This window comes from Ammospiza nelsoni, chromosome 22, assembly GCF_027579445.1.
Source record: "Ammospiza nelsoni isolate bAmmNel1 chromosome 22, bAmmNel1.pri, whole genome shotgun sequence".
Lineage (NCBI taxonomy): Eukaryota > Metazoa > Chordata > Aves > Passeriformes > Passerellidae > Ammospiza > Ammospiza nelsoni.
This window is the reverse complement of record NC_080654.1, coordinates 6248906-6265757: the sequence shown is the minus strand read 5'-3', so window position 1 is coordinate 6265757 and position 16852 is coordinate 6248906. Positions and strand designations below refer to the sequence as shown.

General features: G+C 57.0%; 2 protein-coding genes across 3 annotated transcripts in view; both read right to left on the bottom strand.

Annotated features, from left to right (window-relative positions):
* Positions 1-1418: 1418 nt before the first annotated feature.
* KLHDC7A (kelch domain containing 7A) lies at positions 1419-5147 on the bottom strand. The gene is made up of 2 exons (XM_059487589.1): positions 4458-5147; positions 1419-4349 (listed from the first exon to the last, which is right to left on the bottom strand). The coding sequence occupies exons 1-2, from the start codon at positions 5145-5147 to the stop codon at positions 2517-2519; spliced, it is 2523 nt and encodes an 840-aa protein (XP_059343572.1). The 3' UTR covers positions 1419-2516.
* Positions 5148-10201: 5054 nt separating this feature from the next.
* IGSF21 (immunoglobin superfamily member 21) overlaps positions 10202-16852 on the bottom strand; it is a 42327-nt gene continuing 35676 nt past the window's right edge. Inside the window, exons 5-10 of one of the 2 annotated variants that reach the window (XM_059487556.1) lie at positions 16187-16302; positions 15038-15485; positions 12391-12476; positions 11372-11564; positions 11239-11277; positions 10202-10409 (exon numbers count right to left, since the gene is read on the bottom strand). In XM_059487556.1, the coding sequence (XP_059343539.1) occupies positions 10336-10409; positions 11239-11277; positions 11372-11564; positions 12391-12476; positions 15038-15485; positions 16187-16302 (956 nt within the window). In that variant the 3' untranslated portion in view covers positions 10202-10335. The remainder of the gene's footprint in view (positions 10410-11238; positions 11278-11371; positions 11565-12390; positions 12477-15037; positions 15486-16186; positions 16303-16852) is intronic. The other variant, XM_059487557.1, reaches the window with a different exon arrangement.

The following is a 16852-nucleotide window of genomic DNA, read 5'->3' as shown; positions in this document are numbered from 1 at the left end:
TACTCCAACATATTCCTGCATTTCCCATGACAGGGAGGGGTCCCTCACCCTTCCCCACCAGCAGGAACAGCCTGGGCAGGTTTGTTCATTAACGCAGCCCCGGGTTAATTAATTACCGCGGCCCCAGGCTCATTAATTAACGCAGCCTCCCAAGGTTCCCTGCCCTCTGTCCAGAGGATCCAGGCAGTGCCAGGAATCCTTCTGGGAGCGCTTTGGGAGAGAACATTAATCCAGGGTCTCTTAAACTGCCACAAAATTCCCAAAAAAACCCTGGAATTCCCATCCTGGTCCCAGGCCAGGCTGGAGCAGTCTGGGGTAGTGGGAGGTGGAACTGGGGGGGATTTAAGCTCCTTTCCCCCGCCCCTCTGGAATTGTGGGATAAGCAGCGATTTCCTGGGAAAGCTGGGGAGAGGGGATGAGGGAGTGTCTGTGCCAGGAAAAGCTGGGAAAAGCTGGGGGGAAAATGGGAATGAGAGAGCATCTGCTCCTGGGAAAGCTGGGAAAAAGGGATGAGGGAGCGTCTGAGCTGGGAAAAACTGGGAAAGGGGGATGAGAGCATCTGCTCCCAGAAAGACTGGGAAAAGAGGAAGAGGGAGCGTTTGAGCTGGGAAAACATGGGGAAAAGGGATGAGGGAGTGTCTGAAGTGGGAAAAACTGGAGAAAGGGGATGAGGGAGCGTTTGAGCCAAGAAAAGCTGGGAAAAGGGGATGAGGGAGTGTCTGAACTGGGAAATGCTGGGAAAGGGGATGAAGGAGTGTTTGAGCTGGGAAAACCTGGGAAAAGCTGGGAGGAAAATGGGAATGAGAGAGCATCTGCTCCTGGAAAACCTGGGAAAAGGGGATGAGGGAATGTCTGTAGGGGGAAAAGCTGGGAAAAGGAGATGAGGGAGCGTTTGAGCCAGGAAAACCTGGGAAAGGGGGATGAGGGAGTGTCTGAGCTGGGAAATGATGGGAAAAGGGAGATAGAGAGCATCTGCTCCTGGAAAACCTGGGAAAAGGGGATGATGGAGCACTGCTCCCAGAAAATCTGGGAAAAGGGGGTGATGGGGCGCTGGTCCTGGAAAACCTGGGAAAAGGGGATGAGGGAGCACTGCTCCCTGTTTGCCTCCCGGAGCTGCCGGCCGTGCCTAATTAGTGATGTCGAACATGCAACGCGCTCTTGCCTCCAATTAGGCTCGTCTTAAAATGAGGCGTGGCGTTCATTTCACTGAATGTTCACTTTAATTTAGGCCCAGCTGTGCCCAAACCCCCGTCGCCGCTTTACACAGAGATTAAACACAGACAAGTGCGCTCTCAGGAGGAGGAGAGAAATAACGAGATAAGAGATAACGAGGCCAGCCCCGAACTCTTCCCAGTGTGAGTGAGGTGTCCCAGCGATGCTGATAGAACTTCAGCAACCTCCACCCTAAACCACTCCTCATCCGTGTCCGGGTCAATGTTCCCCACCTGGAGCCTAAGTCAGGTCTAAATCAGGTCTGAATTGGTCTTGAAGGGTGCCCGGACAGCTGGAGCCCGTGGAGATCCGGGATTTGCTGCCGCCCAAACAAACATGGCCCTGTTTGACCTCCCCTGAGCAAACGAGCCCGCCCAGCTCCTCCCGGCTCTTCCCGGAGCCTCCGCTGGGCTGCGATTCCCGGCAGCGCCCGAGGGTTTGATCCCTTCCTCCAGCCCGGGGTGTGGGAAGAGGCACAATCCAAGATTTTGATCCCTTCCTCCAGTCTGGGCAGTGGGGGAAAAGCTCGATCCAAGTGTTTGATCCCTTCCTCAAGCCTGGGACATGGGAAGAGGCTGGATGCAAGGATCTGATCCCTTTCTCCGTCCCAGGCAGTGGGAAGAGGCTGAGTCCAAGGGTTTCATCCCTTTCTGCATCTCAGGGACTGGGAAGAGGCCGGATCCAAGGATCTGATCCCTTTTCTCCATCCCAGGGGGTGGGAGGAGGCCAGATCCAGGGGTCTGATCCCTTCCTGCATCCTGGGCAGTGGCAAAAGGCCAGATCCAAGGGTCTGATTCATTCTTCCAGCCTGGGCTGTGGGAAGAGGCTGGATCCAAGGATCTGATCCCTTTCTCAATCCCAGGAAGTGCTAAGAGGTGGGATCCAAGGGTCTGATCCCTTCCTGCATCCTGGAGAGCGGAAACAGGTCAGATCCAAGGGTTTGATTATTTTCTGCATCTCAGGGACTGGGAGGAGGCCGGATTCAAGGGTCTGATCCCTTCCTGCATCCTGGGCAGCAGGAAGAGGCTGGATCCAAGGATCTGATTCTTTGATCCATCCCAGGGGGTGGGAGGAGGCTGGATCCAGGGGTCTGATCCCTTCCGGCATCCCGGAGAGTGAAAACAGGTCAGATCCAAGGATCTGATCCCTTCCTCCAGCCCGGGCAGTGGGAACAGGTCGGATCCAAGGGTTTGATCCCTTCCTGCATCATGGGTATGGGAAGAAGTCGGGTCCATGGAGGGCTTGGATTGCACACGTCGGGCTAGGAGCTCCTTCTCCAGCTGCCACCACTCCTCGGGGACCCCTCAGGGCCATGGTGTCTCCGTGCCCCCCTCGGGCAGCACCAGCACCGCGGGCAGGAGGCTCCCGTGGGGTTCCGGGAACGGCCTCAGCTCCTTGGCCCCGAAGCGCGGCGAGACGGGGTCAGCCAGGAAGCGGAGATGGAAACCACGACCCAGGCAATGAACGAGGCCGCCCAGAGCAGCACAGCGCAGCCCGGCCGGCTCGGGCAGGGGGCGGCTGCCACAGCGGTACCACAGCCTGGCGCTGGCGCTGCACCGCGACACGGCCACCTCGGTGCCACCGGCGCCGCGCCGCAGCTGGAAGCGGTACAGAAACCCGTGGGCGCTCACCAGCTCGGCCGTCCTGTCCTTGTCGCCGACAGCCGGGCTGGTGGCCCAGCTGTCCCCGCGGGCGTCGTAGCGCAGCAGCAGCGAGCGCAGCGTGCCCCCGGTGACGTAAATGTCCCCGTCGCACGCGGTGGCCGCGTGGGCCACGGCGAAGGTGTCCCTGGGCAGGGCGGCGGCGAAGGCCCAGCGGTCGCGCCGGGGGTCGTAGCGCTCCACGGTGGCCAAGCACTCGCCCCCGATGGCGTAGAGGTGCCCGTCCAGGGCCACCAGCTGGCAGTGTGGCCGTGCCTGGCGCAGGGGACAGATGTCACACCAGCTGTCCCTCAGAGGGTCGTAGCAGAGCACGCGGCGCGAGGGGCTCCGCGCCCGGCCTGTCCCCTCCCAGCCGGGCACCAGGAACAGGTAATTGAACATGGAGCACGCGGCACAGCCCCGCCCGGCCACCCCGGCCGGCAGCTGGCACAGCTGGCACCAGCGGTCCCCGTCCTCATCGTAGTAGCAGAGGCGGCCGCGGCGGTGGCCGGGCTCGGCCGGGGGGACATCGGCCACCACCAGGCGCGGCCGCCCGCGGCTCCGGAGCGCCGGGAGCAGCTCCCGCTCGCCGGCATTGAGGCGGCCGTAGATGTTCGGGGAGCGCAGCACCTGCAGGAGGTTGGCGCTCATCACCTGGAGGGCAGCGTCCTGCAGGGCCCGCAGCTGCTGAGCCTTGGCCACACGCAGAACCTCGGAGCAGTTCCCCAGGTGCACCTGGGCGGGCAGTGACGCCTGGGATGGCTCAGGACCCGCAGCTGGAGCCCCACCGGGCAGTGGGAGCTGGGGGGTGCTGCTCTTCCAGCCGGGAGAAGGTGGTTCTGGAAGGTTCTCCGTGCCCTCCTGTGGAACTGAGGTGGTGTCGGGATCAGGAATTTCCAAAGCTGGATTCTCCCCCTGGGTTCCGGAGCTCTGTGGCTCTGCCTGGTCCCTGTCCCTGTGACATTGGGATGTCCCCACAGGGACAAAGGGCAGGGACGTCTGCTTGGACACCGACTCGGAGGTGGACTGCACGAAGTAGTCGTAGACCTTGCCCCGCAGGCCAGGCCTGGGCGGGCTGTCCCTGTCCTTGTCCTGGCGCTCCGGGATGAAGTTCTCCTCCACCTGGATCTTGGCCACCGAGGAGAAGGAGTAGGAGGTGTCTGAGCCCACCTCGCTCGCCGTCAGCAGCAGCCCCAGGCTGGAGGTGACGCTGAGGGTCCGGACTGACCCCGTGCTGCCCTCCCTGCTCCTCCCTGCTCCAGCCGGATCCCGCTCCGTTCTCTGGGCGCATCCATCCCCCTCTGTCCGGGCGTCGGGAATCCCCGGGGAACTCCCGGAGCTCGGAGCAGCTGCGTCCCTCCCTGCGGGGCTGCCCCGGGCTGCGGCCACGGCCCCGGGGTCGTGAGAGCCCAGCTCCATTCCCAGCGACATTCCCGGCTCCCTTCCCACCTCGACTCCTGCCTTGCTTCCAAGATCGCTTCCCAGCAAAATTCCCGGCTCACTCCCCAGCAAAATTTCTGCCTTGCTTCCCGGCTCACTTCCCAGCTTGCTTTCTGGTTCACTTCCCACCTCAATTCCTGCCTCACTTTCCAGCTTGCTTCCCGCTTCATTTCCCAGCTCGATTCCTGACTTAATTCCCATTTTCTTTCCCAGCTTGTTTCCCAGCTCGTTTGTCTGCTCACTTCCCAACTCATTAACTGGCTTCATTATCAATTTGCTTCCTGGCTTTCTTCCTGGAGTGTTTCTCGGCTTGATTCCTAGCCTGCTTCCCGATTTGCTTCCTGGCTGACTTCCCAGCTCACTTCCCGGTTCTTTTCCCAGCTCTTTTCCCTGCTCGCTTCCCGTCCTGCTCCCAGGATCACTCCCCAGCTCAACCCCTGTTTTACTTTCTGATTTAATTCCCAACTTCCATCCCAGTTCCCTTCCCAACTCCCTTTCCATCCCGGCCGGACTGAGCGGGGCTTTGCTGGGAATCAGCTCCGAACCCACCTCTTCTCCTTCCTCCTCCTCCTCATTACTTGGAAAGCTCTGCTCCCCCCGGAGACCTTCGTGCTGCATGCCGGGGCCATTCCCACACTTGTCCGCCCCATCCTTCCTCCTCCTCCTCCTCCTCAGAGCCCCATCCCCATCCCGGTTTTCCCGCTGCTCTCCCGGTGGGATTTTCCCGGGGGGAGGCGAGCGGTTCCTATAAAACCTGAAGGCCAGGGAGAGGAGCAGCAGCGCGGCCGCCGACAGGAGCAGCTTCCCGGGCAGCGGCATGTCCGAGTGCCAGGCCGGGGGCACCCGCTGGGGCATTTTTCCATGCGGGAATGCCGAGGAGCCGATTAATGATTTGCCGGGAGAGGCCGGAGCGCGGCGGACCGGGACAAGGTGACTTTGAGCGGGCAGAGCTGGCAGGAGGCTTCCGGAGGAGCCGCGAATGTTTGGGATGGGCTGGGCTCCAGGGAAAGGTGCAGCCCAGGGCCGGCTCTGTTGGCCTGGGAAACGGAGAGAGAGGCTCGGGGAAGGGCACAAAGGCAGGGAAAACATCCCCGGGGAGCTGCTGCTCCTCCGTGCTGCTTTAAAAAGGGTCGGGCAACGAAAAAAGAGGAAAAAGAGAAAAAGTTGTTGTGCCCAGTGAAGGCTCCTCATCCCTCGGTGCTCCCGGAAAAGGGAGGGAGCAGCAGCCAGGAGCCCTTTGGGCTGATGCCGAGCAGCTGCTCCGCGGCACGGCCGGGTGACGAATTCAGCAGCTGATTCCGTGATTAATTAATTCAGTGATTAATTAATTCAGCGGCCCTCGCTTGCCGCCCGCTGCCTAACGAGGGCTGACGGGAAAGAGCCCCGGAGCTTGGGGGGTCTCACGGAGGCCTCCGAGGAAGGAGGAGGAGCTGGGGGCGTCGGGAAGGGGAGTTTGGGCAGGAAATCGGGGCTGGAGTTCAGCTGTGGGCACCAGGAGAGGAATGAATAAAAGCAGGGAGAAATTCGGGATGGGAAGGGATGGGATTTCTGAGGGATGCTGCAGGGATTGGAGTCACCGTGGGGAAACTGAGGCACGGCAGGAGAAGGTGCTGGCGGTGGATCTGCTCCTGGCCAGAATTCTGAAGATTTTGGGGAGTTTTTGTCCCCAAGACGACAAAAGTGGAGGCACGGTGGGGAGGAAAGGCGGGAGCCTGGGGAATGGCATCGCTGCCACCGCTGTCAATGGAGGGGAACTCAAAGGGATCCGGCCCAGGGGAACATCAGAGAGAGGCGGAAAACAACGAGGGAAGAAAGAGCCAAGCTGGGCGTGGGTGGAAGCTCCTGCTCTCACTCAGGGACTCGCTCCCTGCTGGCTGCATCCCAATCCGGTGGGATTTTCCTCAGGGATGAACGCGGGGGATGTGGGAGGTGTGCTGGTCCCAGCCCGTGGGTGGCTGCGGAGCGAGGGGGCCTTGCCAGGGGTCTCCAGTGGGAGGTGGGAGCTCAAGAATTCATTCCCGGTGTCCTCAGCTTCCCAAACATCATCCCACCAGCTGCTTCTCAACATTATGGGATAGAAAGGAGCCTCTGAACCCCCTCGGGGCAGGTTCTCCACCATCCCTGGCTTCCCTGGGTGCTGAGGTGTCCCCCTGCCCAATGTGGAATGCTGAAATTCCTGTGGTGGAAGGGATGGGGCTGGGTCCCCTAACCCTCCAGCTGGAGGATCCCGTCCTAAACACCAAAAATGTTTTTATATCCCTGAAAAGAATGGAAAGGGAGCACAGGAATGACCCTCCCCGGGCTGGTTTGGCACTTTGGGATCCCTGTGCTCGTCCCTGCTGGGAACATGGATCCACCAGTGGAGGATATCTAGGATATTTTATTTAGGATTAATGTAGGATATTTAGGGGAATATTTGGGATGCTGTCCCCTCGTGTGGGGAAATGCAGCACAGGAGAGCTTGGGAGAATTGAGATATTTCACTTAAAAGCTGGATTTTGGAGCATGGGTGGTGTCATGCATCCAAAACAGCACCATCCAGCCTCTCCTCCATCCTGACAGAGCCCCAAATCCACCCCTGGGGGGCTCGGTTTGGCCAAAACCTTGGGAAAAGGAGAATTTCTCCTGCCTGGAAAGGCGGGCTGTGCCGGAGCTGAGGGAGGAGGGCCGCGTGTGGAGTCTGGGCACGCGTTCCAGGGCCCGGCTAATTGGGAAAGGGTCTGGCAGCCGCGACCTCCGGGGCCCTCCACCGCTCCTGCCGGGGCTTTCATCCCCAGGTTGGATCTACAAAGATCCCGGCACTCGAGAGCCGGGGAGGAGGAGGATGAGGATGAATTATTCATGCGAACCCAGCCGGCAATGAGGGGGGAGGCGGCGGAGGCGCCCAGCGAAGCTCCCGCTGACTTTCCTGCAGGGCCGGAGCCCCCCCGGTTCCCGCTATCCCAAAGAATCCACGGATTCCGCTGGATAATCCCCGTTTATCCCTGCCTGCGGTGCGAGGGGAGCGGGAGAAGCGGCGCTGACGTCTCGGCGCTTGTGACTCTAATTGAGCGTAATTACCTCTTCTCAATCTGCTCGAACCTTTTTTGAAAGTCCCCTGGAATTGGGGAACGTCGATAACGCTGCTCCTTTGGGGTTTTCAGCTGCCGTCAGCCCCTCGCGAAGGCGCTGCGGTTTCGGTGGCTTTTTGGTTGGTTTGGGGGTGTTTTTTTTGTTTTTTTTTGTTTTTTTTTTCCGAGCTAATCAGATCTCCTCGGAAGGTTGTCAGGAGCGGATCTGTCAGCTCTCATCAATAATGGAACAACCTGAGCCGCTCCTTTCCCCTTCAGCCTCCTCCTGCATTATTCACTGCCGGCGCCTCCAACAACGCGATCGGGAATGGGGAAAAAGGGGGGGAAATTGGGGTCCTGTGTGATTACCTGCAGGGAGAGGATGGGGAAGGTGGGTCCAGCACAGCGTGGATGGGTCCCTTTGGGGAGGATTTTGGGATGGAATCCCTTTGTGCGCCTCGTTTTGGCAGGAATTCATGAAAACAGGCAGCAGCTCTGCCCCAAAATGGGGAGAAAACTCCCAAATCCCCTCACTCATCTGTCTGTGCTGGCGTTCGGAAAGTCCCAGCGTCTGGCCGAACTATCCACGCCAGGAGATCCATCTGTTTTCCCAGGGATTCTTCCCAGAGCATCCCGAATTTGGGGGGTGGGTTTGGGATGCAGCCCCACCCAGCCCGGCGTTCCTTTCCCAGCGCTCCCGGGGTGGCACCGAGCGGAGCCGGTGGTGGCCCCGCCGCTGGAATTGCTCCTCGTTTCCACGGGAATGCTCCTCATTTCCACGGTTCCGGGCTAAACCCGCCACATTTGCATTTAAATGGAGCTTCGGGCGGCTGGAAATGCTCGTTTTTCCAAGCGGAGAGGCCTAATGGCTGTTTAATCCTGGCGGTTGTTTAATTAGGGCGGGATGAGGCCGCTGGAGCGGCTCCGAACCATGAGGAAATCCACAAGGATCCATGGGAGGGACCCTCCAGACCGTGGGGGGAAACTGAGGCAGGGAGAATTCCTGAAGAAACAATGCTTCCTCTGGAAAAAAATGAAGATTTTCTTCTCGTCCATGGAGTGGAAGAGCAGATCCAATGGGATTGGGATGTGTGGATGCCGTTCCTTCGGGGTGGAAGTGGATCTGATGGGATTGGGATGTTTGGATGTCATTCCTTTGGGGTGGAAGTGGATCCAATGGGATTGGGATGTTTGGATGTCATTCCTTTGAGGTGGAAGCGGATCTGATGGGATTGGGATATTTGGATGCCATTCCTTCCAGGTGGAGGAGCAGATCCAATGGAATTGGGATGTGTGGATGCCATTCCTTCGAGGTGGAAGCAGATCCAATGGGATTGGGACGTTTGGATGCCATTCCTTTGGGGTGGAAGCACAGATCCAATGGAATTGGGATGTTTGGTTGCCATTCCCTCGGGGTGGAGGTGGAACTGCTGATCTTCCCACACGTCCCAGCCAGTCCTGATCCCACTGCTACCAATCCGAAGGGTAAAACTCCGGGATTTTGTATGGGAAGGAGCTCTGGAGCTGCCGTGGGTTCATTTAGCTCCTCCGAGGCTGGGAAAGCAGCAAGGTTGGCAGCGAAGCGGGGAAGGGCTGGAATCTGCTTAATAATAATTAATTATCACAGTGATAATGATGCTTAGCGCTCGTGCGGGGCTTTGGGAAGATGAGGCGCCACACGGCTGCCAAATAATCCTCCAGGATTACGAGTTCCCGGAGGAAAAGGCTTGGGAGTGCCCCATCCTCGGGATCCTTTTCCCCCAGGACATCCCAACCCACAACCAGGTGCTCCAAAACGAGGAAAAGGCTGGAAAACCTCCAGGATTTTGGGGCAAAATCACCTGGATTTTGCCAGGGGCCGTCGTGCAGCGGGATTGACGCCATCCCGGGATGGGGCACGGTGGGAATGACCGGATCCAGCCCGTTTCCATGGGGACAGCTGGCCACGAGGGGACGGGACACGCTGCCCGCTCAAGTGTGAGCGCTGACATTTGGGGTCGGGAGCCGCCTGTCACTTGTCATTCCTCAACCAGCCCGGGACGAGCAGCACACACGGGCCCTGGCTCCCGGCACAGCCGGAATCCCGCCGCATAAACCCAGTGATCCACGACTTTGGGCTCCCGGCGCTGCCTCCGTGGCCTCGGGAGGGCTGGGGACGTGTGCGAGTCCTCACCCTGGGGACACAAGGCCTGGAGCATCTCGGGGCAGTGGGAATGCTGCATGTGGGTTTTTCCAGGGAAAATTCGGTCCTTGAATATTTGAATTCTCCTGCTCCCCCTTCCAAGACCTTGCAATGCCCCCAGGACAAAGCTGGGAACCCCGAGACGGAGCTGGGAACACCGAGATGATGTTGGGAACCCCGAGATGGTGCTGGGGAGCCCGAGATGGTGCTGGGAACACTGAGATGATGTTGGGAACCTCTAGATGATGCTGGGAACCCCGCGATGGAGCTGAAAACCCCTAGACACAGCTGGGAACCCCGAGATGGAGCTGGGAACCCCGAGATGGAGCTGGGAATGCCAAGATAGTGCTGGGAACTCCAAGACAGAGCTGGGAACCTTGACATGGAGCTGAGAACCTTGACATGGAGCTGGAAACCTCAAGACAGAGCTGGGAACACCAAGATGGGACTGGGAAACCTGACACACAACTGGGAACCCCAAGACGGAGCTGGGAACACCAATATGGAGCTGGGAACCCTGAGATGGAGCTGGGAACCCCAACACACAACTGGGAACCCCAAGATGGTGCTGGGAATGCCCAGATGGAGCTGGGAATCCCAGCACAGGTAAAACATGAATTACGACCTTCTCCCAGAAGAGGTTTTCCTTTTTCTCTTTAATTCAATCGTCTGAGGAAGCCAAGACACGGAAAGAGACCGAGACTGTCAAGAGTATAGAAAAAAAAAAGAGCGGGAGACCCGATGGCTGGAGGCAGGAATGCCGGGAGGAGCCGGACACTGAGGAGGAAGAGGAGGAGGAGGAGGTGAAGCTTCACGTGAGCTCCAGGATCACTGTCAGGGTGAGCGCCAAAACGAATCTGAAGCCACAGTGGCCGGGAAGTGAACCTGGAGAGGAGGAAAAAGGGATCAGGAATTCACGGAGCCACATCCCAATGCTGGGGTTCAGAGCAGGATGGGGGCACCACTGCTTAGGAGGGGATCCCTCCCAAAATTTGGCCTGGGGGTTGGGTGGAGATGAGGGATGGGTGGGAGCATCTGCAGGGTCCCTCTTGGTGCAAGGACATTCCTGAGGACACAGTAGAGAGGTGGGAATGAGGAGAGAAGGGAAAGGGCTTGGGATGAGGCAAGGAGAAATGGGAAAGGGCTTGGGATGAGGCAGGGAGAGATGGGTGAGAGCTTGGAATGAGGCCAGGAGAGATGGGAAAGGGCTTGGAATGAGGTGAGGAGAGATGGACAAGGGCTTGGATTGAGGCAAGTAGAGATGGGAAAGGACATGGGATGGGGCAAGGAGATAGGAAAGGGCTTGGAGTGAGGTAAGGAGAGAGGGGAAAGGACTTTGAGTGAGGTAGAGATGCGCAAGGGATTGGAATGAGGTGAAGAGAGATGGGAAAGGTCTTGGAGTGAGGTGAGGAGAGATGGGAAAGGGCTGGGAATGAGACTAGGGCTGGGAATGAGGTGAGGAGAGAGGGGAAAGGACTTGGAGTGAGGTAGAGATGGGCAAGGGATTGGAATGAGGCAAGGACAGATCAGAAAGTGTTTGGGATGGGTCAAGGAAGGATGAGCAAGAGCTTGGAACAAGGCAAGGAGAGATGAGGGCTTGGAGTGAGACAAGGAGAGGTGGCCCAGGGCTGGGGCCAAGGCAAGGCCCTCTCCACACAGCCCTTCCCTCCCCGAGCATCTCCATGGAGATCCCGCTGCCACCAGCACCGCTCACCGTTGGAGTCTTCTGGTCCTCTGGGAATATTTGGATTTTCTAGCGGGAAACAAAGAGCAGAGAGACAATTTTAGGGACAAGGCACCTCGTGGGGACCCGCGGAGGGCACAGCAGGGCCGTGGTGGGGCCGTACCGAAGACGATGAGGCGGGTGTGGGTGTCGGTGGAGCCCAGCGGGTTCTGGGCCGTGCAGCGGTACATGGAGCCGTTGAGCTCGGCCGGGACCCGCTCCAGCACCAGCTCCTTCCCGTCGTGCTCCGCGCTGCCATCCAGGAGACGGCTCCCCACGCGCGTCCACGTGAACAGCGGCTCTGGGAACACCTCGTTCTGCAGGGAGAGGAGAGGGGGCAGAGGGGAGCTGGATGAGCAAAGCTGGAGATGAAATCATCACACCCGGCTTGGGGTTGGGTTTTGGGCTGGGACTGGGTTTAGGTTTGAATCTGAGCTTGAGTTTGGGTCTGACTTTGGATTTGGGTTTAGATCTGAGTCTGAGCTTGAGTTTGAGTCTGACTTTGGGTTTAAGTTTAGATCTGAATCTGAGCTTGAGTTTGGGTCTGGGTCTGGATTTGGGTCTGAGTTTGGGTCTGGATCTGGGTCTGAGTCGGGGTTTGGGTTTGAGTCTGACTTTGGATTTGAGCTTGAGTTTAGGTCTGCGTTTGGGTTTGGGTCTGGATTTGGGTTTGGGTTTGGGTCTGGGTCTGAGCTTGAGTTTGAGTTTGGGTTTGGGTTTGAGTTTGGGTCTGGATTTGAGTTTGGGTCTGGGTCTGAGTCTAAGTCGGGGTTTGAGTTTGGGTTTGGATTTGGGTTTGGGTTTGGGTTTGGGATTGAGTATGGTCTGGGTCTGAGTCTGAGTTTAGGTTTGAGTTTGGGTTAGAAGGTACCTTTAAGCTCCTCCCATCCCATCCCATCCCATCCCATCCCATCCCATCCCATCCCATCCCATCCCATGGGCAGGGACACCTCCCACTGTCCCAGATGGCTCAAACCACCCCCCACCCTGTCCCTGGGCACTTCCAGGGTGGAACAAACACAACTTTGGCCAACCCATCCCAACATGGGCACCATGATGCCGCCAAGGCCACCAAGCCAAGCCCACATCCCCATCCTTGGATCAAGGCTGTCCGTTGGCCTCCGTGGCCGTGGGAACGCTGACCTGGAATCCCTGCACCAGGATCCGCACGGTGTCCCCCACGCGCGCCCTCGTCGGCGTCATCGTGATCTTTGGACCCTTGGGAGCAACTGCACAGGAAGGGGACAGGAGGAGCCGTCAGTGACATTCCCGGCGCCGGGGCTGCCCTTGGAGGGGTTAACGAGGCTTTGATGGATGATCCCAGTGAGGGGTGGCAGCCCAGAGGGTGACAGCTCCGTGACTGATGGCTGGGCTGAGTGACACCGGAATGACGGATGGACAGGGAGGGAAGGACCCCCAGGCAGGAGAATGGGAGAAGTGTGAGGCTGATGGATGGCTGGGGTGGGATGGATTGATGGGAAGGAGTTATTTCCCAACCAAACCCTTCTCCGCTCAGAAAAAAAGGCCAAGAAGGATCAGGTTGGTTTGAAGGTAGGGAGATGGACACCTCGGAGGAGCATTCCCAAAAAATGTGGCCTTGGTGAGTCTCACCCAGGTGCCGTTAACACAGGAGACAACCCCAAAGCCTGGTTGGCACAAAATCCCAAGGACAGCGTGGAAAAAAACAGGAATGCCTTTTCCCATGCAAGACCAGGAATGCTCCTCCACTGGGATGGAGCAACACCACACAGGATTTGCTCCAGCTTCCACCTGGGGCTGTGTGGATGTCCCTGCTGGGCCAGAAGTGGGATGGGACATCCCAGGAACTTCCTGGACTTTCATGGAAGGAGAAGGGGAAATGGGCAGGAGGAAGGATGTGTCACCTTTGTCCATCCAAGCTTTGTCACAGATGGGACAAAATGGACCTGGATGTGACCCCAGCAGGACACAGAGGGACAAAGAGTCACCAGAGAGCTGTGGTGGAGGACACTGGAATCCCTTGGAATCGCCATCCCTGCCCTGGGATGCTCTGCCTGGACACCCTGAGACCATGGACTGCTCTTTCCATGTGGGATGTGACCTTCTAGAGTGGGACCAGGCAGGATGCGTTGAAGGTGATCCCACCATACCCTGACTGGGACCAAAAGGCAGCTTTTGGATTGGTGTTGGGTTTAATGCAGCTTTTTTTGGGAATATCTTCTCTTTTATTTGGAATCTATATTTTATTTATACCCATAGTATGTATTTATGCTATGGATGTAGGGAAAGGATTAAGAGGATCTGCTGGGATGGTTCCCAAAAATCAGGAGTGGATGGGCACCCAAGGAGCTGCAGGGACACCCCCAGGGACGAGGAGAGTCCTGGATTTGAGGACAATGCGGGCTGAGCTTTGCCAATCCAGGTCTTGGACCTCCTGGGCAAGAGCAGCAAAACCACAAGGTTTTAACCTTGGATCAAAACCCGAAGAGCTCCAGGAAGTGGGAAAATGCAGGATTTCCGTACATTTTGGATGCTGGGGAAGAGATTTAGTGTGAAGATGTCAGGAAGCCAAGGAGAAGCTCTCCAGGAGATGATGAGGAGCCAAGTGCTCCACTTGGCCTGGAGCAAAGCCCAGGCTGCTCCACCTGGCTGGAGGCTGGGAGAGCCTTTCCAGAGGAGTGTCCTGAGGCTGGAAAACCCCGTGGAGAGCTCAGCCTCTTCCAGCCGGAGCCAGGAGAGGGGAGGGGAGCCTCAGGCAGGGTGAGGGGTGGTGACGGACCCGTGGATCCCACGGACACCTGAGGAGCTTCTGCTCTTCCAGGAACCTGGGAATGGGGGGAGCCAAATTCCCTGGCGTCAATCCCATCAACCTGTCACAGCTCCATGGGCAGGAGCCAGCTCGGGAATTCCCTCCCTGGCAATTCCCACTGGGATGAGCTTTCTGGCAACCAATAAGGATCATGGGATGTTCTTGGATCTCCTGAAGATGGAGGTGACAGCTCCATCCACAGCTCCAACACCCCTTCCTGCTCAGCACAACACAGATTCCCCAAAAATCCTTTTTTATCCCAGCAAATTCCACCCTAAACACTGCCCATGGATGGGGGACCATAAACACCTGGAAAATCCCTTCTCCTGCCTGATGGACATCCCAGAGTCTCTCCTCTCATCCCAAGTTTTGTGGAGCCTTGGCATCACCACATCTATCCCAATGCAGCCCCATGGGATCCCCACGCATGCCTAAAGGCCCCCAAAAGAAAAGGAAAAGGAGAAAAGGAGGGAGAAAATGGGTGCAAGGGGAGCAAAACACATGGAATATAAAAGAAAAAACAAAATCCTGTGGAAAATTCCAGAAAAATGTGGGGAAAATAGCAAAAAAAAAAAAACAAAAAAACCAAAAAAACCCAAAAACAAAAAAAAAACCCAAAAAAAAACAAAAAAAAAGAAGTCAAAAATAAAAAAGGAGCCAAAAAGAAAAAAAAAAAAAAGAAAAAAAAGAAGCCAAAAATTTAAAAAAAGAAAGAAAAAATGGAGAAAAAGGCAAAAAAAAATTGAAAAACCCCAAAATTGAGAGGAAAGTCAGAAACAAAAAGGAAAAGGCAAGAAATAAAAGGAAAACAGGCCAAAAAGAATGAAAACAAATTTAAAATACCAAAAATGGGTGAAAAAGGCAAAAATTGGAGGGAAAGGCCAAAAAATTGGAAGAAAGGCCAAAAATTAAAAGAAAAAAGCCAAAAAAATAAGAAAAAATTTCCACAAAATGGACAAAATTGCCTAAAACCCAGGAAAAGCCCCAAATCCCTTGGCTTACCTAGCGTGACCTCAGACTGCATGGGCATGGAGAGCGCCGGGTGCTTGACCTCGCAGCTGAAGAGGGCCTCGTTGTCGATTTGGGGGTTCAGGGTCCACGTGAGGGTGGCCCTGGCCTCGACGGTGCCGTCACTGACGGGCGCGTGCGTGTGCCGGAAGTAATAGATGGGCTCGGCCATGTGCACCCAGCGCGGGAATTCCCGGCTCACAACTGTCTCGGGAATGGTTTCCGTCACCGAATCCCGCTCAGCCGCCAGCCCCCGTGGAGGATCTGCCGTGGGAAACGGGTTCCCCATTCCCAGATCGCTGTCGGCCGCCAGGGATTTCGGCATCTTGGTGTCGTCCAGGTCGCGGTGCAGGAGGCTCCGGGGAGCCCAGCTGCTGGCGCCGGCCGGCGGCTCCGGCAGCGGGGTGGCCTCGATGGGCTCCCCGTCCCGCTTGAAGTACACCTGGAGGGGACAAAAGGGACGAGGAGTGTGGGAGTGTCCTCAGTATCCTTTCGGATGGAACCTGTGGTCCTTTTTCCACTCCCAAATCCCAAAAGGTTTGGTTCATTCTATCCCAAATCCTGAAGGTTTGGTCCTTTCCCCACTCCCAAATCCCGAAGGTTTGGTTTATTCTCTCGCAAATCTGAAGGTTTGGTTAATTCTCTCCCAAATCCCAAAGGTTTGGTCCTTTCTCCACTCCCAAATCCTGAAGGCTTGGTCCTTTCCCCACTTCCAAATCCTGTAGGTTTGGTTCATTCTGTCCCAAATTCCAAAGGTTTGGTTAATTCTCTCTCAAATCTCAAAAGTTTGATCCTTTCTCCACTCCCAAATCCTGAAGGTTTGGTTCATTCTCTCCCAAATCCCAAAAGTTTGGTTCATTCTCTCCCAAATCCCAAAAGTTTGGTTCATTCTCCACTCCCAAATCCTGAAGGTTTGTTTCATTCCCTGTTCCCCAATCCCAAAGATTTGCTTTGTTCCCTGCTCCCAAATCCCGAAAGTTTGGTCCTTTTCCCACTCTCAAATCCCACTGTCTCCACAGAAAGATGGGATCTGGGGAGCGGGTTTGGCCTGATGGAAGAGCACAAGGATCTGGTGGGTTTTACAGCGGAGGTGGTGGGTTGTTCCATGTGCCAGTGGGAGGGATGATCCCGCTGGGAGCTCACCAGGGGTGCGGGCTTCCCGCCGGACACCACGCACACCAGGGTGAAGTTCTGCGCCTGGTAGCGGCTGAAGGGCGCCGGGGTGTCTGCGGCCAGCACCGAGATGGACGTTGGGGGAGCTGCAGGGGGACAGCCGGGAGGTCAGCGTGGAGTCCTCAACAACCCCCATCCCATCCTCATCCTTCATCTTCATCCCCATTATCATCCCCATTATTACCACCTCCCCATCCTCATCCTTGTTCCCATTCCCATGCCCATTCCATGCTCCCATCCCCATCCCCACCCTCAGTCCATTCTCTGTCCTAATCCCTGTCCCTATCCGTGTCCCATCCCCATCTTCGTATCCATTCCCATCCCCATGGGCATCCTCATCCCTCTCCCCACACCATCCTCACCCTCATCTTCATCCCTGTCCTTGCCACTATCCTATTCCCTATCCCTGTCCTTGTCCATGTCCCTGTCATTGTTCCCATCCCTCTCCTTGTCCTCATCCCCATTCCATCCCCATCCCTATTCTGTCCCCATTTCCATCCCATCCTATCCTCATCCCCATCCCCATCCGTGTCCCCATCCCCATCCTTGTCCCCATCCTTGTCCCCTTCCCCATCCCCTTCCCCATTCCCATCCCATCCTCATTCCATCCCATCCCCATCCTTGTCCCCATCCCAT

Excerpts from the sequence above, each read along its gene's own strand:
- KLHDC7A (XM_059487589.1), bottom strand. The coding sequence starts at position 5,147 with ATGCCCCAGCGGGTGCCCCCGGCCTGGCACTCGGACATGCCGCTGCCC. Across the intron at positions 4,350-4,457 it reads GAATCGAGCTGGGAAATGAA|CCGGGAATTTTGCTGGGAAG; the intron begins GCGGGAAGCAAG and ends CTGGGGAGTGAG.